Here is a 26630-nt window from a genome sequence, read left to right on the forward strand (position 1 = left end):
TGTTTGGTTCCCAAATTGAAGCAATTTTAGAAACCACCAGTTCCCTGGCACAGTGTTGTCAGTAAATGCAAGGCTCAAGACTCAGTCCTGGAGTGTCTCCTCTCTCCCTGAACTAGCTCATCCATCCTGCTGGCTTTGTTACACACCATAAGCTCTATCGGTCACGATTCTAGCTTTCTCTACTAGATCCAGACCCCAAGGTCAAACTAATGACCTTTTAACTTGCATTATGAAATGGGCTGTGTGTGTGTGTGTGTGTGTGTGTGTGTGTGTGTGTGTAAGCATGAGAGTGGTCTTCTTTTAAGCTGGCTAGCTAGCAAGCTCCCAGGATCTATCTGTCCCATACCCCCCAATGCTGGAGTTACAGGTACACAGCATCCAGCCACAGTCAGCTTTCTATGTGAGAGTTGAATTCAAGTCCTTATGTTTGCAAGTAATCACCCATTGAGCCATCTCCCCAACCTCGAGCCAGAAATGGCAGAGCTTCTCTGGCCCATCAAGCCAAATGGTAAAGAGAACAGGAGTGGTTTGGATGACCGCACAGTTGGCGAAGTGCTTGCCTTGCGTATGTGAAGTCCTGGGTTCGGTCCCCAGCACCACATAAAACAGAGTCTGGTGGTGCAGATCCTAGCACTTGGGACATGGAGGCAGCAGGTCATCCTTAGTCTCATAGTGAGTTTGAAAACAACGGGGATACCTGAGACCCTGCTGAAAGAAAAGAGACAAGGGTGGAGGGTAAGGAAGGAGGAGTGTGTGAAGGCCTGCACTAGGAACCAGAATGTGATGTTGATGACACTTAGCCATGGCTGTGAGGCACCGGATCTATCTGATTAGGTTGGATGAGGAGTCTGATAGCTGGGGCTGACGGGTACACTGAAGATGCTGTAGAACACTGGAAGCCACACTAGCCCGTGAAATGGTGGCATTCAAAGCACTGCTCGGGTCATTCGCCGTCTGTCATTCTCAAGTCACAACAGACTTAGGGCCTGTGGTTAGACGTGGATTGAAGAAATTTTAGAGATCATCTCACTCAGCTGCACAGCCGATACTTGGACCTCTATCCTCTGATCCCAGCCAATGAGGATTCGCTCCCATGAGTAGAGAGATGATTTCATTATCGAGTTGTACTGGCGGATTAGAAAGTTCTCTTTATTCTGAGAACAAATCCCTTTTTGGGATTAAACAAGGCAATGCATTTAACGTGCCACCACAGCGCCTGCACGTCAGGAAGCATTATCTTCATCTCTGCCTCCCTCATGACAACTCCTCGTGTGTCTGTCTTTCCCTCGGGATGCCAGAAAACAAACCCAATTCTTCTTCCTTGAGACAGTCCTTCAGATATCTGAAGACAGTGCTTCAGGGTCCCTTGAGGCTCCACTTGCCTGGGATAAACAAATACTCCAACCCACTTCCAGACACTCACTGGTAAGCAAGAGTTGCTGCTGTGTATACTATTGTTTCCCGGCTGCCACCGGCCGCCGTGTGAGGCTGCAGCGGTGCCAATGGAGCAAAGGATGAAGCAGCTATGGCAGAGCAGTCAGGGTACCTGAACCTCTAGGAAGGAATGCACGTACTGCCCTCTCATTTTGATGACACATCTTTTTTGTTGTTGTTCGGTTTGGTTTTTAGCGGGAGGGGATTGAGATAGGGTTTCTCTGTGTAGTCCTGGCTGTCCTGGAACTCACTTTGTAGACCAGGCTGGCCTCGAACTCACAGAGATCAGCCTGCCTCTGCCTCCCGAGTGCTGGGATTAAAGGCATGCACCACTGCTGCCTGGCATGGATGACACATCTTAGTAGAAAATGAATTCGTGGGTTGGGGAGATAGCTCTCAGTTAACCGCTTGCCATCCAAGCATGAGGACCAGAGTTCAATCCTCAGAACCTACATTTTTTTAAGCCGCCAGGCACTGTGGTAGACTCCTGTGATTCCACTTGTGGCAGGCAGAGACAAGATGAGCCTGAGAGCAAGCCAGTCTAGAAGAGTCCTGAGCCATGGGTTCCAGGGAGAGACCCTGTCTCAAGACACAAGCCAGATGGTTCCTGAGGAGCCACACCTGAGGTTGGCATCCGGTTTCTGCATGCACTTATACACGTGCATATGCACACCCACATATGTAGTCACACACACAGCCTACACATACACCACAAAAATATACACTACACATACACCTACATACATACACAGACAAAGACAGAGAGTTAAAAGGAGAAAGAAAATTAGCTCCTGTAAACGGAGGCTTTTCTGTTCAGCCCCATCCCGCAGTTGCTGCTAAATAATCACTCAGAGGCTTAATATTAATTACAAACTGATTGGCCTATAGTTCAGGCTTATTCCTAACTAGCTTTTACATTTAAATTAACCCATTTTTATTCATCTATGTGTTTCCACGTGGCCATGGCTTTCAGCAGTCTGTTGGTATCTTGTTTCTTGAGCAACTGACTTGCGTGTCTCTCGACTCTGCCCTTCTTTCTCCCTGTATTCAGTTTGGCGTTCCCACCTAGCTATATCCTGCCTTGCTATAGGCCAAAGCAGCTTTTATTATCAACTAATGAGAGCAACATATATTCCACAGCATACAGAAGAGTTATCCTACAGCAATCTCCCGTCACCACCACAAAATTAGCTTCCATCATTTTGGAGCCCCAGACTCCAAAAGGACCTGGTGCATCCTTCCCAAATCCAATTTAATGATTTTGGAAACCGATATTGAACAGTGCGGCTACACAATGCATCCTAAATCCTGGACTCTCCGCCCTTTGCTTAGAGGTCATTGACACACAAACATTCTCCACCTATGCAAACTAGGTCCAGAGGGAGGCAGCGACTTGTGCAGGTTCAACAGGAAGTTCGTGTGGAAGTGAAACCTGTTCCCAGGTGCCAAAGAGAAAAACAGGAGAGAAGGGGAAGAGTTCTGAGTCCTCATGGACTGCTTCTGGCTCTTTCCAGTCGATCCTCTCCAGATAGGAGGGTATGAGGCAGTGACAGGCACAATGGTGGGACCAGAAATTGCAGGAACCACCTGCTGGCTCTAGCCCTCACTGCTGTGTAGTCCTGTACAGTGAATTTAACCTTTTTCTGAAACTTAATTTCCCCCCCCCTCAACAAAATAAAAATAGGAATGCCTGCATCAAGAGAGACCTGTGAATATTAAATTAAGTAAGCGTAGAGACTCATAAGTTCCCAGCAGTGCGGAGCAGCTAATAAAAGTCCAGCCCTCCTGGAAGCAGCTCTCACAAACCCTAGGCACAAGGCTTTATAGTCAGTATTTGACTGTGCTGCCGAGAAACAAAAGCAGCCAGCAACTGGGGAGTACACAGGCCTTAAAGTCACACTTGGTGAACCGCATGCTTATTTCCCTGACCTCTCCCACGTGGACACTTCGGAGTTCTAAAAGAATATTGAGGCTGGAGTTCAATTAGAGATCAGCAAGCATCGAGTTAATGAACCAGAAACCAGAATTCAGGGTTGCCAAAAAAGGCTGGAAATAAGAAGGGAGAGCCTGGAAAAGAAGGGACTCAGAGAGAGGGAGCCGAAATTTTTATATAAGTGTTCCTCAAATCCTAGGCTCGATCTTCACCGTTCTGTGAATGGATCGAGAGCTCAAGAAGCCTGGGAAGAGAGCAAGAGCCGAGAGAGCTGAGCCACCAGTTCAGCAGCTGCCACTGTGTGGGAGGAATGAATCCACAAACAACCCAGGGTTCCCAGGAAGCCCGAAGTCTCATCCCTTGGGTATCAGAACACAGGATTACCAGCAAAACTAAACTGCAGCCACAGAACCAAAGCGGTTCTCCATAAGCCTAACTGCCTTCTAGTACAAGGCTAAGTAGAGGAAGATAATCTATCCAACGTCTCTATAGGGATCGACCCACAATGTCTGCATTACAAACAAAAACTTGTAGGCACACAAGGTAAGAGAGGAACGTGAGGAGAAACACCACTGGAAACAAACAGGATCTGCATCTAACCCCAGTGTTAGGGGGAGTAAGTGTACAGTCATGGTATTACACCTGCTAAGCCATTGCAGAAATGGATGGAAATAAGGACAGGTTTTTTGTTGTTGTTGTTGTTGTTGTTGTTGTTGTTTTAAGGCAAGATTTGGAAATGTTTTTAAAGAAACCAAATGGACGTTTTAGAGCTGATACATTTATACATTGTTGGGTGAGACCAGTAGAAGATTGGATACAAGACAGAAGGGACACTGTGCTTGAAAACAAGAGAAATGATTCATGGGGTGGGAGCTCAGGAGACAGCTCAGAAAGTTTTCCTGTGCAAGCATGCGGACATGAGTTTGAATCTCTCACACCCATGTGAAAAGCCAGTGTAGCGAAGCAATCTCAGCCCTGGGGAGGTAGGGACAGGTGGATCCCTGGAGTCCACTGGACACTCAGCCTACCCATGTCTGTGAGCTTCAGGTCCTGTGAGAGACTCTTGCTTCCAAAAATTAACGTGGAGAGTAATTGAGAAAAATGCCCACAGTCAACCTCCGGCTGCCACATACACATACGCACAAACACGTGCACACCCATAACCCCCCCCCAAACAGACACCAGACATTGTTCAACTGGAATACAAAAAGAAAAAGATACTGATAAAAATAAACAGAGCTCCAATGACAAAATATTGAGTGCATACAACCTATATAGAGAGATCACAACATATATAAAATTGGCATTCCAGAGAGGAAAGAATAAGAAGGAAAATAATTAAAGAAATATTGATTCATATTTTTCTAAATTTGTTCAAAAGCATCATTTCACAGATCTATGATCCTCAGTAAACCCACACAATAAAGATTCAAAAAAAATCACACTAAGGCATGATATTGTCAAAATCCTACAAAATCGAAGATGAAGAATCAATCTTAACTAGGGGAGGGAGGAAGAGAGAATGAATAATCATATGGAGAATGGTAGTTGGTTCTCATCATAAAGAGTGGCGACGGGAGAGGAGAAGAGCATCTTTGAAATGCTAAAAGACAGAGCTGAGCCAGCCTTCATAGCATACACAGCAGTAGGCTTGAGAGAGAGGAAGACTGAGCCATTGTAGAGACAAACGAAAACCGAGGAAGTCTGCTGTAGTAAACCCACTCTGGAAGAAAAGTTGAAAAAGATTTCAAACCAAAGGAAAATGACATCAAATGGACAAGTGAGATCTGTCGGAGAAATGATGAATAATGAAAATAGTGTAAATGTGGTAAATGTAAAATATAGTTTCCTTCTCAGCACCGCGGAGGCTACTTTTGCCTGAGTAGCCCGTTAACTTTTAAACCAGCTGCTGGTTTAACTTTTAGGCCGCGGCTCCTGACTTCTACAAACACTAAGCTCCACTTCCTAAATCTTAGCCCACTTCCTAAAGCTGAGTACTTACTCAGCACTTCCAGGGAGGGCCCAAACACTGAATACACGGACACAGGGGACATTTCAAGTCCAAACCACACGTGGGAAAACCATTATTAAAGGTATCAGAGATTTGAGCAACACTATCAAATAGCTTAACTGCCTTTTATGAAATAGTGCTTGACACAAACATAGCTGAGAAGTGGGACTTTTAATTGAGGAAATGCACCCAGAGATTGGCCCGTAGGCAAGTCAGTGGTGTGTTCTCTTGAACAGTGATTGATGTGGGAGGGGGGACCAGCTCTCTATGAATTGTGTCACCCTTAGGCTGGTGGTCCTGGGGTGTATAAGAAAGTAGGCTGAGCGACCATGAGAAGCAAGCCAGTAAGCAGCACCCCTCCATGGCCTCTGCATCCAGCTCGCCTCCAGATTCCTGCGACCTAAGAGTTCTAAGCTGAAACCACACACACACACACACACACACACACACATATACACACACAAAATCAAGCTGCTTTTGGTCATGGTCTTTTATTACAGCAAGAGAAATCTTACTAAGACGGGAATAAACACTAACTAAGAATTACGGAATGTAAATACTTCAGGGGTGTCTATGGAGCATCCATCACGGTACACCAGAAGCAGACTCACAGAACACATCTCAATAGATCTTGAAGCAGTGAAACCGCAGGGGTCTGTTTCCTGAACAAAGAATAATGAAATTGGAAGTCAATAACAAGGCAGGTGGGAGAAAACACAAATCACCAGCGTGTGCACGAGGGGACATCACGACAGTGCCTACAGGCATTTTGAAGTGACAAGACGATGTGATGTACAACTGTAATAACTCAAAAATTTAGACAAAATGAGCACCTTCCTTGGGAGAAAAAAAACACACAAGTTACCAAAGGGAGGGGAGATGGGGAGTATGGGAGGAGTTAAGGGGAGAGATAGGGGGTGAATGTAACCAAAATATACTGTGTGCATTTATGAAATTCTCAAAGAATCAGTAAAATACTATATTTTCTAAAACAGAAGTCACCAAAACTAGTGCAAGAAGAAATAGAAAACTCTTTATATCTCTGCCTCTATTAAAGGAACTGAATTTGTGATTTAAAATGTCTGCATGCACACACATAAACACCAGGTCCAGATGGCTTCACTCGTAAATTCAATCAAGCATCTAAGTTGAAAATAATACTGTGTCTACACAAACTAAGAAACCAGAGACAATGGGGACACCTCACAACTCTTTTTATGAAGTTAACATAATCCCAGTACCAGCACTTAAAAGGATATTTTAAGAGTCTTGCATGGTGGCTCAAAACTATAACCCTAGCACTCAGAGGGCTGAGGGAGAAGATCCTGAGGTAGAGGCCTTTTTGAGCTACATAACTCATTCAAGACTTACCTAGGCTAACCAAAACTGTATAAAAGAAACCAAAATCATGTTAGAAGAAGTGTAACTACAGCATCCTTCTTAAATACAGATGCAAAACTTGGTTTGAAAATGTTTGCAAATTAGACATGGCAAAAATCTAGAGAGAATAGTAAGTCATGAGCAAGTAAGGTTGGTCCTGGGACGACAGATGGGTTCCACATCTGTAGATCAATGAACGCCATTCACCGTAATTGCCGGATAAAGGAGAGAAGTCACGTGATCCCTTCTAGAGGCAGGGAATATCTTTACAAAAATGTAGTTCCATTCGTGATTTTCTATAAAAATAAAAATTGAGGTGCTGTAGAGATGCCTCAGTGGTTAAGAGTGCTTACTGATTTTGCTCAGGATCCAGGTTTGGTCCCCAGCATCCACAATGTAGCTCACAATTGCCTGTAACTCCAGTTCCAGGGGCCACTAAGCCCTCTGTTGGTATCTCCATGCTCCTGCATGCCCCTGATGCTCACAGAGACACACACATACACAGAATTTTTAAATTTTTAATTAACAAAATAAAAATAGAAAAAATTTTCCTATCAAACTAGAAATAGGCTAGAACTTCCTCAATGCAACAATCAGCCAATAAAAATGTATATCAAGCTAGGTGGTGGTTGCACATGCCTTTAATCCCAGCCTTGGGAGGCAGAGGCAGGCGGATCTCTGTGAGTTCGAGGCCAGCCTGATCTACAGAATGAGTTCTAAGACAGCCAGGGGTGTTACACAGAGAAACCCTGTCTGGAAAAAAAAAAAAACAAACAAACAACCAAAAGCGTATATCAACATGATTAATAAAGAAATAATAAGCTCTTTCCTTCAAAAATTAGAATTGAGGCCAGAAAATACCCCCCTCTGGGATTTTTTTCCCCCAGCATCTCATTGAAATTTTTAAGCAAAACAGTGTGGCAAAAATGAAAACTATAAGCAAAGAAATAAAAGTCAAGCTATCAAAAAGAACAAGCTATTGATACACTCAAGAGTATGAATAGTTGTCAAAAACATTTTTGCTGAGCGAAAGCTGCCAGCCACAAAGGAATACATGCGCTGTTGTTGTATTTCTGTGTAATCCTCGAGCACAGAAACCTCATTTATAAGGACAGAAGCAGATGAATGGTTGCCTGGGGACTGGGAAAAGGGGTGGAGTGATCGTAAGTAGAGAGCTTCTGAGGAGATTAGATATGTTCCATAGTCTGAGCGCAATGATTACCACAAGGATATGCGTTTTCTTAAAATCTCACTCAAGGTGCTGGAGAGACAGCACAGCAGGTAAGAGCATTTGCTGCTCTTCTGGACTTTGGTTCCAAGCACCCATGTGGTGGCTTACAGTCACCTGTAACTCTAGTTCCAGGGCATCTGATGCCCTCTTCTGGCCTCTGAGGACACCGGGAACTCAAACTATACATATATGTGAATATGAGCAAAACATTCATACACATAGAATAAATAAATCTAAAATAATAAGTTATTCAGTTATGCACTAATTTGTCTATTTTATCATATAAGTTATGTATTCTTAAAGCTGGTTTCTAAAGTAGCAGATGCGACTAAGACAAAAATAAGGCCCAGATTCTAGAAAAAAGATGTATACTTCCCATTTGACTCAGACCTGAAATTCAGGCCATTCAGCCAGAGAATTCTTACATCTCCATAATAAAGACAAAAAAACAAGCAGGGTTTCTTAATGGGCAAAAGACTCCAACATATGTCATAGAAAATTAATATATGAATAACTGATAAAAACATGAAGTTGTGCTCAAAATCATCAGTCATCAGGGAACTATAAACAGAAACACCAAGGTGTGACAGTTGAACCCCAAAAAAAAAGGCTAAAACCAACAAGGAGACAAAGTGTCCTTGGGTAGAGTATGATTGTAATTCACTCCTAGTGGAAATACAACAGTGGAGAGCTGGGAAGATGGCTCAGCTGGGAAAAGTACCTGCCACCAAGCCTGAAAACCCGAGTCTGATCCCTGGATCCCTACTGGGGGAGAGAACCAACACCTGCAGGTTGCCCTCTAACCTCCACGCGTTCACATGGCACAGACACTGAAACACAGATACCCACACACAATAAATAATAAACAAATGTTCTAAAGTGGTAGGACCACTTTAGATCAGAGTTGGGCCATTTTTTATAAAATCATACATGCATCCATCCATGCATACATACACACACATATACATACATACATACATATACATACATACATATTAATCAGAATCAGCTATTCCACTCCTGGCCGTTCACTCAAGAGGAACTAAAATGTCTGCAAAATTAATCATAAATAAGTACTCAGTGTCTTAGTTAGGGTTTCTATTGCTGTGAAGAGACACCATGACAATGGCAGCTCTTATAAAGGAAAACATTTTACTGGGGCTGCTTACAGTTCAGAGGTTTAGTCCATTGTCGTCATGGTGGAGAGAAAGGCAGACACAGTGCTGGAGAAAGAGCTAAGAGTTCTACATCTTTATCCACCGGCAGCAGAAGCAACTATATCCCATACTGGGTGTTGCTTGAGCATATAAGACCTCAAAGCACACCCCCATAGTGACACACTTCCTCCAACAAGGCCATACCTCCTAATGGTGCCTCTCCCTATGGGCCAAACATTCAGACCCAGAAGTCTATGGGGCCATACCCGTGCAAACCGCCACACTTAGCTAGATGTGGTCACACAGGCCTGTAATCTCGCACTTGGGAGATGGAGGCAGGGCCATCAGGAGGTCATGATCATTGTTGGCTACTCAGCAAGTTTGAGGCCAGCCTGTGCTGTATGAGACCTTGCCCATAAATTAAGTAATTAAACAAATACTCGCGAGTCTTCTTCATAATTACCAAAATATATAGCCAACCCAAACACCCACCCTCAGGTGAACGGATAAATAATCCAGGCGTGTTCATATGTTAAAGAATGACTCAGCTGAAAAGACGGAATGAACTCCAGGTGCACTCCCATGTGGAACAACCACAAAACCATCATTTTAGTGAAAGGAGTGGGCAAAAAATACACAGGGCAAACCGTCAATTATCTAAGTGTGAAAAGAGACTAGACAGACAGTGGTAACAGAATTCATGAGAGTGGTTGCCCGGAAAGGCGATGGAGCCCTAATTGGAAAAGATATGAATTCATCTTCTGTAGGGATAAAAGTGTCACATGTCTTGATTGATGCAGTGTGTTACACAGGTAGATGGTGACATTTGACAAAATTCAAAGTATGCACTTGAGAGTTGTAGTGTGGCCAGGTGTGGTGCCTCATGCCTTTAATCCCAGCACTCAGGAGGCAGAGGCTGGCACAGATCTCCATGGGTTCAAGGCCAGCCTGGCCTACAAAGTGAGTTCCAAGACAGTCATAGCTACATAGTAAGACCCTTTCTCAAACCAAAAAAGGCAGAAAAAAAAGAGGATTTGGGGTATTGCGTGTGTGCTCACGTGCACACATGTGGGCATGAGCATCCCATATTGAAACTTCAACCTCAAGTTTCACCCTCACCTTCAGCACTTAGGATGGGACAAGTCTTTTGTCACTCTTCACTGTGCACACCACGCTAGCTGGCCTTCGAGCCTCAAGGGGTCTCTGGTCAATACTTCCCTTCTCATGATGGTAGCGCAGGGGAGTGTGCTACCACCATGACAGACGTTCCACAGGTTCTAGGGATCTGAACTCAGGTCCGAGCACTTTCATGGCAAGCATTTTACCCAGTGAGCAATCTTCCTAGCCCCAAATACGTACATTTTATTGTTTTTCTTGTTCTTCCATCATAAAAGGAAAGCTGGGTATCAAGAGTTTGCTTAGTGTAGTAGCAATAGCATAGTAAATGCTCCCAGGACCATTAACTCTCTCGTCCCTTACCCTCCCCGTCCCTCCCAAGCAAGTACAATAGACGTTAGAAAATCTATGGCTACTGGACCTCTGAGAAGGGAGTGACAGTGTCCGCACTGGAGTGTCGTCCACAGCTTGATCAGGACCGTAAGTAGTGGCTGCACCCTGCAGTCACTTCACCTGTCCTCTTCTGTGACTTATCCCTCCGGGTCTGGGTCTGGGTCTCAGTCTTCCCAGCCAACACGGTAGAATTTAGCTGGGCCATTCCAAGTGCCACTATTGACACAGATATGGAAAGGCACAGCTTGGACAACAGACTCCAAGGACAGGGCTGGAGCAATGGCTCAGATGTGAAGGGCACTTGCTGTTCTTGTAGGGGACCCCAATTCAGTTCCCAGTACCCACATGGTCGCTCACAACCACCTGCAATCCCAGCTGCAGGGAATCCGATTCCCTTTTCTGGCCTCTCTACCAGGCATATGCATGCACATGTGTTCATACTCACAGGCACATGCATGGACACAAAAGGTGAAATCTTTAGATAAAAAGACTGAGGAGAGCAAAATTCCATGAAAATTGACCAAAAACAAAACAAAACAAAACAAAAAAAAAAAAGCAAGGTGGGAAAACTCATGTGGTATCCAGACGGTGAAGGTTCACAAAGCCAGCTGAGGATACTCGATTGCTTATTTGCCCTTTGCACAGGTAGACGAGGGTACCACGGCGTCCGTGGAAACCAAATGAGCATCCTCTGCCAGGGCTGACTGTGTTCTCCTTCTTGTCTGTCTTACAGCTCACGTATCTGCCCCCACCATGGGGGGAGTGTCGATCCTCGGAGATGGGGCTCGACTTCTTTCCCGTTTACAGCATCACCGCCTGTCGGATTGACTGTGAGACCCGCTACATCGTGGAGAACTGCAACTGCCGCATGGTCCACATGCCAGGTGGGTGGCAGGGTCCCTGGACCTTTGCAATTTCTCACCCGACGGGAAACACCTCACCCCTATTGTTCTAGGGAGACTGTGGTACCTGACAACCAAGAGGCAGGTGGAAAAACTCCATCCATCCATCCATCCATCCATCCATCCATCCATCCATCCATCTATCAGGGCAGCATCCTAGTATGCAGGGGTGCCCAGATGTGTGCATCACCTCCATCCCCGTGCTCCATATGCTTGCCAGTTGTCTGGTCCTCTTGCGTACTGAGTTCAACATCCAGATAACGGGACACTCGTGATCTACACATCCTGATAATGTGCCTGTTTGAACACCCAGATGTCTGCGGCTTCCACCCAGATGTTTCTCTTCTTGCATCCAAATGTCTAGCACTCTTTTGAGTGCGGCAAAAGTCTATTAGTGAGCAAATGAATGTGCCTGTGCAGACACTTCCATCGTCAGACTAATAACGTCTGTTGCCATCTCATTAGAGGCAGTCAGCGTGTCAGACGCAGGCCTGTGGAGTGGGAACTGGTTTGGGCAGGACAGTGGTAGCAAGGAGGGGTAACTGGGACTGTAGGCATGGACCTTAGCTTCTATTTCAGGCTTCTCCAGTCACTGTGTGGGCTGACCCACATTACTGACCCTCTATGTTCTTACTTATTATCTTAAAAAGAAGAAGAAGAAAAAGTAAAGATGCCCTGGAAATTACAAAAGTCAGTGGGGATCATATTAGTGCATGAGGAGGTAGGAACAAGTCACGTCTACTAATGACCTACTGAGTTGTTGGAGCATTGTTGTTTCTTTTGATATTTTTGTGCTTGTGTGCTACATTATTTAAGCTTATTTAACAAAATACTTGTGGTGGGGACAGTTCATCACCTGTTGCTTCTGTTGTGACAGCTCTCACGTGAGTCTCCTAATGGCTGAGTTCTGAATTAATTTTCTCAATGATCAGTAATGATCTTAGTCATCCAAGATTGGAACTGTTGATCTTTAAAACTATCTCCGTTCAGAGCATTATTAGGGGAACTAATGTTAGGAAGGAAAGACATAGGAGTGGGCCCAAGTAAGCCATGCTGGGCCTTGAAATCAACATTGCTCCCATGGCTGGGGTCACAGGTAACTCTGAGGGAAGATCCAGAAGGGGGCTTGTAGAAGCTACAAAGGCAGTGAATTGTCCCCTAGATTGGGTTCTCAACCTGTAGATTGTGACCCATTTGGGGATCACATATCAGATCTCATGCTTATCAGATATTTACATTACAATTCATGACAGCAGCAAAATTGCAGTTATGAAGTAGCAATGAAACAATTTTATATTGGGAGTTAGCCCAACATGAGGAGCTATATTAAAGGGTTTGCAGCATCGGGAAGGTTGAGATCAACTGCCCTATTTCCTCCAGAAAAGAACATAACCCTCCCAACACCAGTGATGCCTGTGGCTGATTGCAGACCTACAAAAGTGCAAGAGGATAAATGTGTGTTGTTTTACATAATGACATTAAAATTGCCTATGAACTTTTTGGGCAAAATGGATACCGCATCACTTAACATGTTATTATTGGAGAAAGGGAATTGCACCAGCTCTTCGGCGCTGTAAAAGGGACTTGGAGAAAAATGGTCTCAAAAAAGACCTTTCTAGTGGATCTTGACTTTAGTGTTTAGCAAAGAAGAAAAGACAGGAGGAGAAAATAAAACAATCATCATCAACAAAAGTACAGATCTTAACGCTCTGCAGAGAGCTCCCAGAGAGGAAGACTAGGAAGACCAGCATCAGCCTGCCTGTTGCCCAGACGGAACCCCCAGCCATGAGCTTTTCCCATAAAACCTGAGCCAGAGGCAAGCAGACAAAGAGAGGTTACAAGCATCCCAACCGTGGCAAGATCGTGACATCGCATCTGCGTGAGAGGATGGGCGGGGCCGTGAGGGGGCACAGAGCTACCCCAAGATGCTTACAGCAGTGTGGTGTGCTGAGAAGCAGCAGCCGTGGTATGGCATGGACCCCTCTGCCAGCCCCACCTTACCCCTAGCAGCTCACTGTCTGGAAGGCTGGGTGCTGAGTCCCAAGTTTTTTCAAGGAGACCACATGGCGCCTGGCTTAGAAGGAACCTCCTTCCACCCCACCCCATCTCGTCTTGTCCCCAGTCTTTTAGACAAGTTACCCCATCATCCACCATTGTGAGCCACCAAAAGAGGGTCGGGCAAGTCTCATGGTCTCCTCATGGCAGATCAAAAGTCACCTCCAGATCTGAGGACACTGACCAGTGGTACCCACCAGACTGTCTCCTGAAGGCAGCTTCTCCCTGTGGTTACAGGAAGTCACTCGCTGCCTGGACCTGTGGGGAGCTACTGGCATGCATGGCTCCTATGTGATTAATGCTCTTTCTCTCTTGGCTTCTCTTCCCTTCAGGGGATGCTCCTTTCTGCACTCCGGAGCAGCACAAGGAGTGTGCAGAGCCTGCCCTCGGTCAGTACTGGGGACAGAGGGAGTGGGAGGTGAAGTGGAGATTGTGGGGTCATCTGATGGGGACACCAAAGTCAACCTGGGGAAAAGGAACAAGGAAGGGATGTGTACAAAGAAGTCCGCCAGGAGAAGCTGCGGGAAGCTGGTGAGGGAGAGAGGAGAGGAAGAAACAGGTGGATGAGGGCTGTAAGGGAACTGAGGGAGAGAAGGATACACAGAGGTGGTGATGGAGTAGATTTCACAGAGAATGGAGGATATAAGGAGAGGCCAGAGATGAAGAGAGGGCAGTCAAGGATTGGTTTACGGTGCATGCAAAGTCTTTCTTTGGAATAAAGATAACAAAACCAAAAGAAAGAGGCATAAGGGTGAGGGAGAACAAAAGAGGAAAGAAGGAAGAGAAGGAGGGAGGCAGGGAGGGAGGTACTGCAGGAACCATTTTTCTTGCTAATGGTTAAGAAAATTTTGGACCCTTGCAATTAAACATCAAGGCGACTGCAGCAGCGGAGGTAGGGGATTCATCACGGTAGGCAGCGGCAGTCAGGGACTCATCACCTACAAGCACAGTGAAAGGTCAGGAGATGAGAAAGTACAGCGATGTTAGGGGAGGGGAGGCTTGCTGCTCACAGGGCTGGGATTCTTCCTGGAGGCAGGCCAGGGTGATGGACTAGCAAGGTGCGAATTCTTGCTTGCCTTCAGCAGGCTTCTTACCAAAGCTGGGCTGAGCAGTGGAGAAGCCGCTCTCAAGGGCCTGGCTAAAGTTTGGTCAGAAAGAGAGTCTGACAGAGAACAGCACCTGGTCTGGTTGGAGAGGACCCGGAGAGCTGCATTCTGGGTGTCAGGGGAGGAGGTTTAGGTTGCTCCAGGATAAGGATTCAAGAATCTTTCCTGGATAGCATCTCGGCAGGCAGAGGGCGTGGCGCTGGTTATGGGGAGCATGAAGTCCTGAGCTCCTAGCACAGTGTTCTCCATGTTAACTTCCATGGTGGCTCATTTTGGGGGTCAGAACACTGATGCTAGAAACAGAAGAAAGCCCTGGGAATGGGGGGCCAGGCCTCCCTAAAAGGGATAATGGATCAAACACTTTGAAAGGTCCAGAGGGCAGTAACAGCAAGCAGAAAGAAAACAAGCCCCTGGCACCACCCCTGCTCAGCAATTCCCTAGCCCATTTTCCTGGGGCCCAGCTGCCCCTCCTGCCTTGCATTTTAATACCTAGAATCCAGGTATGCTGGGCCAGAGAGCCTCGCCCCCACCCACGCCTGCCTGAGACCCTCTCCTCTCTCCTCCAGGCCTCCTGGCAGAAAAGGACAGCAATTACTGTCTCTGCAGGACACCCTGCAACCTGACCCGCTACAACAAAGAGCTCTCCATGGTGAAGATCCCCAGCAAGACGTCAGCCAAGTACCTGGAGAAGAAATTTAACAAATCTGAAAAATATATCTCGTAAGTTAAGTGGGAGGGGAGAGGGTGGGGAGGAGGCATGCAGAAAGAGGCAAAAAGCAAGCAGTTAGCTCAATTTAGCAAACATTAATTGAGCACCTGCTGTGTGCCAAGCTCAGAAGACAAAGCCACAAAGAGCTTGCAGCCTCCTGGGGAGATAAGTGCAGGATTAAATGCCACATAGGGCACTGCCGTCTGGGACGAAGTTGGCTATAATTGAGATATGCAGACACTAGGGGCAAACCGTAGTTGACTGCACTTTGCTCAGGGCAAGGTTCAGGGAGAGCTTGACCTTTCTAAAGAATATATCATTTCTCCTGGTGGGACTTGAGCCTCTGTTCCCTTTTCCGGAAACACTTTTCCAGCCACTCTGCCCGCCTGCTTCCTCATGGTACCTGTCTCCCATTTAAACAGCATTGCCATAGAAAGTCAGAGTATTCTCCTCCCCAGGCACTGTGGTGTGTTCCTTTATAATACTGCTACAGTGTGTGACTTGCTGTTAAACAGGCGGTTCTGTTCTGGAAAGGAGCTGACACAACTATCCTTCAGGAATGAGGTTTAAGGGGCGGGGGCGTGGAGAGATGACTCAGCAGTCAAGAGTGCTGTTCAGATTCTAGCACCCATATCAGACAGCTCAGAAACATCTGCAACTCCAGCCCCAAGGGATCTGAAGCCCTCTTCTGGCCCCTGCTATGTATCACACGCACTGGCACACACACATGCACACATGCACACGCAGGCACACACACATGCACTTACACACCAAGACATACACACATGTAGAAAAAAATATTTAAAAGAAGAAGAAAACCAACTAGACTTATCAGGAGAAAGATCCAAAACCATGAGCAGGCCTTGAAGTGGGAGTGTATTAGAAAGAAACAACAGCATGTCAAAAACCGTGTGCTGAGACCTTGAAGGGAAAGAAAGGCTTCCCTTTAAAGCCTGGAAAGGTGCTTCACTGACGGGAGTAGCTGAAAGAGGAAGAGAGATAAAGAAAGAACCATGGGGCTGGGAGATAACTCAGTGGTTAAGAGCACTAGCTGCTCTTCCAAAGGACCAGGGTTCAATTCCCAGCACCCATATCATAGCTTGCAACTGTCTGTAACACCAGTGCCAAGGGTTCTAACACCCTCATATAGGCAAACCACTGTACATGAAATAAAAATAAACAAATCATTAAAAAGAAAAATTATAGAGCCACAGTGAAAGGGGTGGGTGGCAGGGGCTAGGGAGGGACCCAGAGAAGAAAGCCTTCAGATGACCCTCCCAAACAGGAGGGTTAGCTGGCTTTTGTAGGTTTTCAGGGGCTGGGCGGAACTTTATAATGTGGTTTAGTTTGGGATAGCATACATGACAAACAGCCTACAGAAGCCAGGTACCACTAATAAATATCTGTCGGCCACAGCACAGACAACAGAGATGCTGGGCAGGAGGACATAGCCTGATTTCTTCAGGCTGTGGGATCTGATCGTCTCTTAGGAGACTTAGACAGCCCCTCTCCGGTTTCTAACTTTCTTTCCCTTTCTGAGGCCTCCTTTATTGCTACGCTACACATTCATCCATCATAGTAGGAAGCTCCCCAGTGGCAGGAACTTCTTCTTGTTCTTTGCTCTCTACCAAGTACTGACTCTTCTGGCTGAGACCTGGGGCACAGAAATCCCTTGACACAGTAAATGAGCCAGAGAGTGTATCCTGGGGGTGGGGGAACTTAGGACAGAGTTGGCACAGGGTGGATCAGAGACAATGGGAAAGATGGACATGTCACAGGTCCTATAGGATAAGCTAATAGAGGGGAGTTTCAGGGGGTAGACTTTGTGTTAGACTAGGGAGCAGCTGAATGATTAGAAAGTCAATTTGTATTTTATAATTTTATTTGAGATAGGGTCTCACTGTGCTTGAGGGCTGGCCTCAAACTCATGATCCTCCTGCCTCAGGTCCCATTGCTAGGATTATAGGCCCATGTCCCCATGCCCAGCTGATCAAATCTGTATTCTACTTATTTACTAAGTTATGTTGACAATTTCGTAATATATGTGATGTCTTGTGGCCATTTCTCAAGTTGTTAACTTTCAGTCCCCCGCCCCCTCCTGCAGACTCTTCTTCTTCCCCAAAGACCCCCCTCCCCCTCTTTCATGTTGTTTGGGGAGCGCTTGTGTCCTGCAGTTAGGGTTGCTCACACGAGCATGAGTGAAGTTATGTACTGAAGTGTAGACAAGTTACCAGTGGTTATACCCCTGAAGAAAGCTCCTTCTCCCTTAGCCACCACTGGGTGAGGCCCTGTGAGTCTTCCCCCAACCATGCAGGAATGCTGATGGGTCCTGTCTTGTACAGGTCCTATTCAGGAAACCTTAGCCACTGAGTTAGCAGATGCAGTGGGTGGCCTCGGTGTGTCCAGAGCGGTTCACTGCACTCCTCCCTATCCTCCAGCTCTTCCATCCTTTCTGCCTTCTTTTCCATGGCGTTGCCCAAGCCTTGGGAGCATGGAGGAGCTGGTGTGGGTGTTCCATTTAGAAATTAGCATTCAACAATCGCTTACTCTCTGTACCTCAACCAGTTATGAGTCTCGGTGTTAGAACTGACTGTTCACTGCAACAGAAGCTTCTCTGAGCATGTGCTGAGAGCTGCACTAAGGACTTAGAAGGCAGTTTGACACATGTCCCTTTAGCAAAAACAAAAGTACTAGACCCCCTCCCGGGGGTGGGGGTATAATCTCCCTAGCCTTGGGCTCTTGAGAAGGTTTACAGTAGTGGGTATAGATTCTCTCTTGTGAAAGAGGCCTCAAATGCAATCAGAAAGCAGTTGGTTACCCCTGTAACCTTCATGCCATATTGCACCAGTGGGTATATCTCCCCCGGCTGGTTAGTATTGTATCTCACAGGGGTCACAGCTGAGTAAGACCAATGACAACTTTTCTACCTCAGCACCTACATGTCAACTTGAAAGCTGGGCAGCAGGGAGGAAGCTTCCAGCTCAGTTCCTGCCTGATTCTCTACGCCCTGTCACCAAAATATGTGTGATGTCTTTACCATTAGTTCTTACTTGCCTCATTGGGGTGGGGTGGGGCGTCAACCAAGAGCAATGACAACAGTCTGTGTCAGATTTGTGTTCTTGAACTCTGCTCCCTGATAAAACATTCTGGAATGATAGATTCTACCCCTGTGGTCCCCAATGTGGTAGCCCCTGGCCATGCCTGGCTGTGGAGCATCTGCAGTGGTCGTTTGTGTGACTAAGAAACTGGATTGGGATCTTTAATTCAAGTCAGCATAACCATTTCAGAAAGGCCCTCCAGGCAGCAGTCGGGGAGAAAGCCAGATGGGAGAACGGGAGCCTGTTCGTTGCCCTACAGTTCCAGTGTGGGAGCCGCTTGCTTCTTTCTCTCCCAGCCACTCTCCTATTCCAGGACAGTCGCCAGGCCCCTTCCTGAGATGACTTCTATTCAACAGGTTCAAAACAAGGGGCATGGAGGACATGTCAGGCCCCACAGAAGGAGGCTAGGATGTAGGAAACACCAGGCCCTGCTGCTTAGCAAGGCATTCTGCGAGCAGGAATGAGTTTCTCTGCCAAGATGTGTCTCATTAACACACCTGCCTGCAGGAAAGTCACAGAAAGAGCCCAGGGCTTCTGCCAGGAATTCCCCAGCCAGCCATGGGCCTGCTCTCTACAATTTTCCCCAGCTCTGACAACTGACTAAATCATGCCAGGTTAGGGTCTCCCACCACAAGAGGCTTGTTAGGAATCTCAGGAGGAAGATGGGGACTCTCCGGAGTGACCATTATCGCTTAGATATTCTCCTGGGGCAGACACCCGAATTGACGCCAGCCTAGTCAGGAGATTGCTGAGCTCATTTGCACGCTAAAAATCAAGAAGACCCCAGAAGACTCAGGGACTTGGGTCCAGGATGGACTCCCAAAAAGGTTACCAAGGGGGAGGTAGAGTCAAGGACAAACAGGGATTCAGCTGGCTCTAGAGCTCTACCTTTGGCAGCTCCCTGGGCCTCCCTTTCTCTATCCATCCATGGGAAAGCTGGATTGGCCAGTCCTGTGAATGCTGAGGGTTTTAACTGTGTGAGGGGTTTAATTTTCTCTCTGCAGAGAGAACATTCTTGTCCTGGATATATTTTTTGAAGCGCTCAATTACGAGACAATTGAACAGAAGAAGGCGTATGAAGTCGCTGCCTTACTTGGTGAGTTGGAATGTCTGTCACATAAATTTCCACATCTCTTGGATGGGCATGGGGAGGTGGGCGGGAGACAGGCAGACAGATATGTAAGCCTCCCGAGGAGGCACACTTGTTAACGTACTAGTTACTCTCTGTGTACTTGCTGAGGTAGCGGTTATAGATCCAGTTCAGGCCTCAGCCTAAGGCCTCAGGTCTCCTCTGTGCAGCGAGGAGCAAACAAAAAGGTCTCACAGGGCATCCTCAGGCCTACCCTCTCGGATTTCATAGTCTGTCTCTAGGTTGGAGTCAGCGTCCCAGGACCCGAATGCTAGCAGAGCATGGAAGGAGGGTGGGTATGTTCAACTTACGTGGTCTCTAGGCATCCAAATTATAAAGTTCCCAGGTAGAGCCTGGACAGCAATGCACTGAGAAGCTGAGTGTTGTCCCCTGGACCCAGAGCCCTTTCTCAAACAGGAAAGAAGAGATGATGTCTCCCATGGCCACCAATCTGACTGCCACTCCCACACAAGTTCACATTGGCTGCCCTGGTCCTGATGGGATCTAATGCACGCAAGGAACTAAGATCATCCCTGCCCTAGCCCATCTGGACATTCACATTCTGGTCAAGGGCCAACCCTTCAACTTGTGCCACCTCCTAGCCTCTCTAAAGAAAGGACACAGTGCCTAGGAGTAGTGGCAGTTGTCCCTGAGACTGATCTCAGTGATAGTGGCATCCTGGGAGGGGCAGGCCTGAAAGTATAGAAGGAAGAGCAGGCTTTGAATCCAAGGGCTTTCTGAAGGCAAGCTGTGAGGCCATGGACAGGGAGGGGGCTTCACCTGGCTGGACCTCTGGTTTCTGTAAATCACCCAGTATGTCACCTGACTTTCCAGCACTAGGAAAAAGCCTGAGAAAAACAGCTTAAAGAGGGTGAAGGCTTGTTTGGGCTCATGGTTTCGGGGTTTGCAGGCCAGCATGGTGGGAACAGAGTGATGGAGTGGAGCAGCTAGCATCATGGCGGCCAGAAAACAGGGAGAAGAAGGGGAGGAGGGAGGGAAGGAGGAAGGGAGAGAGGGAGGGAAGGAAGAAGGGAGAGAGGGAGGGAAGGAGGAAGGGAGAGAGGGAGGGAGGGAAGGAGGGAGGGAGAGAGGGAGGGAGGGAGGGAAGGAAGGAGGAAGGGAGAGAGGGAGGGAGGGAAGGAAGGAGAGAGGGAGGGAGGGAAGGAAGGAGAAAATATATCTGTGCATGCAGGCTCTTTCCTTTCTCTTTTTCCCTTTTTATTTTTCCCTTTCTATCTCCAGGCCCCCAGCTCATGGGATTAGGTACCTCACATATTGAGAGTTGTCCCCAAACTTAGTTAATTGTCCCCAATCTAGTCGACAATGGACTTGAACCATCATCCCTAGTTCACTGTGGCAGTTAGCTCAGATAAAGGCCATCAATAGTGGTCTGTGGCCCTAGATAGTCACCATGCTGGAACTCAGCCCTGTCTGGTATGACCAGCGCCATGGGGGCATTTTATACTTCATCTAGGAGGAGAGAGACAAAGCCTTTGTTCAGTGCCAGCTATGTGGGGGTAGCTGTCATTTAGGCCTCTATGAAGGTTATTGTGGTTAAAGGCCCGGAGTCACAGAGCACAGGCCATGCCCCCTCACTCAGCCATGGAAGGCCTGTTATTTCCCCTTTCCTCCCCAAAGAGGATCAAGCTTGCATGAGCATGGGTGTGCTCCTGCTCGCTCTCTCTCTCTCTCTCCCTTTCCCTCCCTCCCTCCCTTCCTCTCTCTCCTTCTCTCTCTTCTTGCTCTTCCTCTCTCTCCCCCTATCTCCCTCCTCTTTTTCCCTCTCTCTCCCTTCTATTATCTTTTTTCTCTCCCTTCCTTCCCTCCCCCCTCTCTCTTACACACACAGAGGTAGGGAGGGAGGGAGGGAGAGAGAGAGAGAGAGAGAGAGAGAGAGAGAGAGAGAGAGAGAGCGCAAAAAGGGTTCAGGCTTTGAATCTGTCACGTCTGCATCAGATATAAGGATGAACTTGTTCCCAGCATCTTGTTCCCGCCCAGAATAGCCTGTGAGGAAATGGTGCCGCCATCTGTGCCTCCTGTGAGGGAAGTGTGTACCACATACAAACCTTCAGCCATCAAGCCCAGCTCAGCCTTCTCCCACCACTACCCCGTATGCACACCACACAACACCCCCATGCTAACAGACGGCATGTACACTGAAACCAGCCTACAGGTCCATGTACCCATGGTGCTCCAGAACCAGAACATACACACACACTTACACAGCCCCATGTCTTACCACATAGCTTCAGAGGCACCTCCATACACACAGCAAACCTAGGCAGACACAATCTATGCCTTTATGTCCACATACTTGTTACATATGCCTACATGGTACACACAGGAACACACCTATACCTACATAATGCTCACACTTGCTGTACACACTCAGGCACACTCTAGCCACCTCTAGCACACACACATAGATGCGTTCTGTGTGCCTAAAGTAGACAGAGATATGCATGCACATAAAGCCATCAGTGATCAGACATGCTGCCTACATACATCCTGCACCCTGTCTCTACCGACTGTGTTCCAGCTGCACTGTGCACCACTGCAAATGCACACCTCATACCTGACACACTCACACAGGCATACACGTGCCTCAGTAAGCTTGCACTAGAAGGATGGGGGTGGCAGGGAACGAAAGGGAGCCATCTTGAGCCCAGGGAGGTGGGGTTATTACATATAGCTGCACAAATAGTCAGGGTTATCATCACACACAGCTGGATAAGCATGTGGGGTTATTACATATAAATAACAAGGAGGCAGGGTTATTATTATATATAGCTGACCAAGGAAGCAGGTTCCACTAGTCTCAGGAGGAGCAGTCTCCAGGCCATAAACATCTGAGGTTGAAAGCTATGGTCGGCATTTTTTGCACACACTGTTAACATTCACACACAGACCAGAGGCAGGTGTTCCCTTCCCTCTGAGCCTCACCCAGGGAAGGCTTTGCCACTCCCATGAGGTAGGGGCACTGGGGTCCTTGGCATGGCAGTGCCCATGTCAACAACACACTTTGACTCAGGACTTCATTTGCTCCCTAAACAGGCCTATGAGCCTCATCAGTGAGTGATCAGCCCCCAACCCTGTTGGCTAATGACATACGTGTGACGGTGGACCTGCCAACAGTCTGGCCCTCCTGCGACAGGGCCCAGGCTTCCCTTGGAGGGGCCACACTCAAGAGCTCCTCATCTCTTCACCCTTTCCTGGATCTGTGTGTAAAACCCAATCTCTGGTCTTTTCCCTTCCTCTGCAGGTGACATTGGTGGTCAGATGGGATTGTTTATTGGTGCTAGTATCCTTACAATACTAGAGCTCTTTGATTATATTTATGAGGTAAGATTTGGGGTTACCCTTGGGGAAATGACCAAATGGTGGAACGCCCAGACTGAGAACCAAGCATGGCTGAGCAATAACTTCATTCCACCCACACAAACCCGCTTCTCCAGAGCATAAGTCAGGAGTCTCGAGGAGAGGTGGATATGAAAGAAACGGCAGCCCTGGCCCTCTCTTGGGTCTGACCTGTGCCGCAGAGAGGGAGTGGAGGAATGAGAAGAGGCCAGACTGTGCAGAGGCCAGGCTTGGGTCCCTCACACAGTGGGACCAGGGCAAGGTTTCATACCCCAGCTAGTCCACATCCATACGCAACATGTCACGTGCCCAACATATTACATGCTCATACTTAAACATACATATACCACATGCATTCACACAGCGTGTACACAGACACACACACACACACTCAAACCTCTAGCATAGATCTGCATACTACACACAACACACTCAAGAGTACACACCACCCACAAGCCTGTCCTCTGAGTGGCCTGTCTTCCAAGGCCTAGCCAGCCCTAGGGAGGGGACACGTGTCCCAGGAATCTTCATCAATCCCCAACGAGACCACAGTATCCACGAACTGCCTCTGCCACCCACACACAGTCTAGGGAGATGTGACCCTCTAGATGCAGTTGGGACCACATTTCTAAAAGATTCTCAGAGGCCCTGGAGCATGTCAGCTCTTACAACTTCCTAACCCTAGCAAGAGCAAGCCTACCTTGGTCTACTCTGCCCATGGCTCATCTGGGCAGAGAACCAGCTGTGGCCAACTACCTGAAGAGCAGCTGTATTAACAGACTCACCTACCTGTGAATAGGTTCCATGCCAGCACTGCCCTGACATGGTGATCACTTGGTGACCTCCACGTCCCTGGCCACAGATGGGCAATTCACTCCAGGCTGGGTGTGCCTCCCTGAAACAGGGGGTGATCCCAAAGGTCCCACAGGACTCCCATGGTGCATATTCCCTCCGGATGCTGAGCATCAGCCACCCCGTTGCCTTCCAGGAAAGGCAAAATCCCCCCACGCATCATTTCAGTAGAGCCCCTGTGACCAGTGCAGAGACTTGTGTGTCCCTCGGCGTGTGATTACAACCCAAAGAAGGCCCGATTCTTACTCTGCATTATTTATTCATCCTCCTGAAAAGCCGCACAAAGCAAACGGCAAATTGAGCCGCATTAGAGAGCATATTTAAGAACTACCCTTAATTGCTACAAATAAAGTGTTATAACCCTGGCCATGCCCTCATCTTGTGGAGGAAGCAGTCCTTGAAAGTGACTAATGAAGCTGGGTGCGGTGGCATAGCTCTGTAATCTCAACACCAGGAAGGTTGAGACAGGAGGATGGTGAACTTGAAGCCAACCTGAGCTACACAGTGCGAAAGAGGTCCCAGAACGCTCTCTAGGACCCATGTGGATCTGAGTGTACCAGCAGCGCCTTTAACTTCTCCATTGGAGAAAGAGGTCCACACAGCAAGGCGGAGCCCTCCCCCACCCTCTCCCAAGCTCTGTTTGGAGCAACAAAATCACATGAAAGCCAAAAGGTGAGCTTGAGCGAGTGAGGCCCTCGAGCCATCCACAAGGCAGAGCTCTCGCCTTTGTACGAACAGCCACTGCCACACCTTCACTGTGTGATCCCCTGGTTCAGGCCTGAGGAAGGATGCCCTTTGGCCTTTGCACCATCCTCCCAGCCTGACTGTGCACTTCCTGTCTTCCTGACAGCTGATCAAAGAGAAGCTATTAGACCTGCTTGGCAAAGAAGAGGAGGAAGGGAGCCATGACGAGAACATGGTAAGGACAACTCTGGACTACTGGAGGCTCGGTAGGACAGAAGGCAAGCCTCTGCTGAAGGAGAAGACAGCAAAGAAGCAAGAGTTGTCTTGTGTGCTGCCTAGGTCCTCTGAGTTCTGACTGTGTGCCTGGGGGAAGTTTCTTAGCCTCCCTAAGCATCTGCTAGGATCATAAAGCCTCAGAGGGAACTGATGAGGTTAGGAGAGATTGTGCTTACGTTTCAGAGATAGGAAGTGCTCCACCAGCCGTGATCCCCACTCCACCTCCCTTCCTTCCTCAGAGTGTCTCAGAGTCATGACCTCCTTTCACCTGTGTCCCCTCCCCCAGCTCTGTCTCCATCAACTCCCCTCCCTCCCCACCAGACCCCTTCCACACTGACCCCAGCACCACATCCCTGGCACAGCCTCTTGTCTGGTCCTTCCTTTTCCCACATCTCTCAACCCTCTGCACACTGCAGCCTGGGACCCTCGAGCGAGGTACAACGTTTCAGGTCTACCCTGCTCAGGGACTCTTCTGTTTCCCCGGGGCCAATCCTGAAGTTCGGATCAGCTGATCACCCTGATAGTTAGAGACTCCCAGGACTTTGCAGTAGAGTTTTCTGAATGAGTGACAAGCGCCCCTTCCTTTTCCCTGCAGAGCACCTGTGACACAATGCCGAACCACTCTGAAACCATCAGCCACACTGTGAATGTGCCCCTGCAGACAGCTTTGGGTACGCTGGAGGAGATTGCCTGCTGACACCTCAGGCAACCCAGCACCTCCAAACAGACCTTAAGGCCCAAGACCCAGGACAGGGGACAGCAAGCTCAGGTGGAATGGCCCCTGATGACAGAAAGAAGCGAGAGCCCCCCCCCTATGCACACATTGCGAACTTCTGCCAAACCTCACTCCGGCCACAGCTGACATGAACCGCCCCGGGCCTTGCCATTTGTCCCTCATAGGACTGATGAGTCCCACTCTGGAGCTGTCCGAAAACTAATCTGCCATCACATCTCACTGCCAGATGTACAAAGCACCTGCATGCTCAGACTTCTTACGGCGCCACCTCCACTTCTGTCTTGTACATGCTATTTTCTCCGTACAGTTTCCAGAGCCCACTCTGCTGCCCATGCAGTGGGACCAGGTTCCAACCCCAAAGCCACCCTGAGCCCAGCTCTGGAATCAAAACTGCACGGTCAAGAAGGAAACCACAGAACTCTCTACAACGTTTGACCCTTGTGTTGTTTGTGAAGGTTCTTAACCTACCCACAAACCCTTGTCCCCTAAACGGCCCCTGGGGCTCCTGCACTAAAGGTGACCAGTGCCGACCTCTTTCTTATCCCAGCACCAGTGGAGGCGGTACAGTGGCCTGGGGGACCCCAGTATTTGTCCATGGAGCCACGTCCTTCTCACCCTGTGACACAGCTGTAGAGTTCAATTTCCTTTCGTTTTGTTTTGTTGGGGGCGGGGGCTGTTTTTGTTCGTCTGTTGATTGTTTCGGTTTGCTCTGTTCTATGGGCTTTGGTTTTGATGTTCCAAGGTTCGGTTTGGGTTTTCCATTTTCTTTGGAGTTTATTTATTCGTGCTTTGAACCACAGTCATATTAAAAGCTGGTCTTGTGGAAGTGGCCACATCTGTCTGCCTTTTCTCCGCATCTAGTTTTCTGTCCCTGAGAGCGCAGGAAAGCCTCAGAGCTGCCAGCCAAAGCTACGGAGAATGTGCTTGCAAGGTTCATCGACCGCGCTCCCTTTCCAAGGTGTGTGCACTGTGTGTTTTATCCTAGTCTAAGCCACGACTTAATCAGTTGTCTACGTGATCCACTAACAGGTCAAATCCTGTGTTCTGCAGGACACCACCGAATGTAAGTGT

The 26630-nt window shown here is 47.9% G+C and overlaps 1 protein-coding gene across 2 annotated transcripts in view; it reads left to right on the forward strand.

Moving 5' to 3' along the window:
- Nucleotides 1–26379, forward strand: part of Asic2 (acid sensing ion channel subunit 2) — a 1083285-nt gene extending 1056906 nt beyond the window's left edge. The window contains exons 4-10 of one of the 2 annotated variants that reach the window (XM_050128719.1): nucleotides 11389–11539; nucleotides 13945–14001; nucleotides 15285–15438; nucleotides 19530–19621; nucleotides 22917–22996; nucleotides 24714–24782; nucleotides 25419–26379. In XM_050128719.1, coding sequence (XP_049984676.1) covers nucleotides 11389–11539; nucleotides 13945–14001; nucleotides 15285–15438; nucleotides 19530–19621; nucleotides 22917–22996; nucleotides 24714–24782; nucleotides 25419–25520 — 705 coding nt within the window. In that variant the 3' untranslated portion in view covers nucleotides 25521–26379. The remainder of the gene's footprint in view (nucleotides 1–11388; nucleotides 11540–13944; nucleotides 14002–15284; nucleotides 15439–19529; nucleotides 19622–22916; nucleotides 22997–24713; nucleotides 24783–25418) is intronic. The other variant, XM_050128718.1, reaches the window with a different exon arrangement.
- The last annotated feature ends 251 nt before the right edge of the window (nucleotides 26380–26630 follow it).

This window comes from Alexandromys fortis, unplaced genomic scaffold, assembly GCF_014885135.2.
Source record: "Alexandromys fortis isolate MF-2015 unplaced genomic scaffold, M_Fortis_MF-2015_v1.1 scaffold_80, whole genome shotgun sequence".
Lineage (NCBI taxonomy): Eukaryota > Metazoa > Chordata > Mammalia > Rodentia > Cricetidae > Alexandromys > Alexandromys fortis.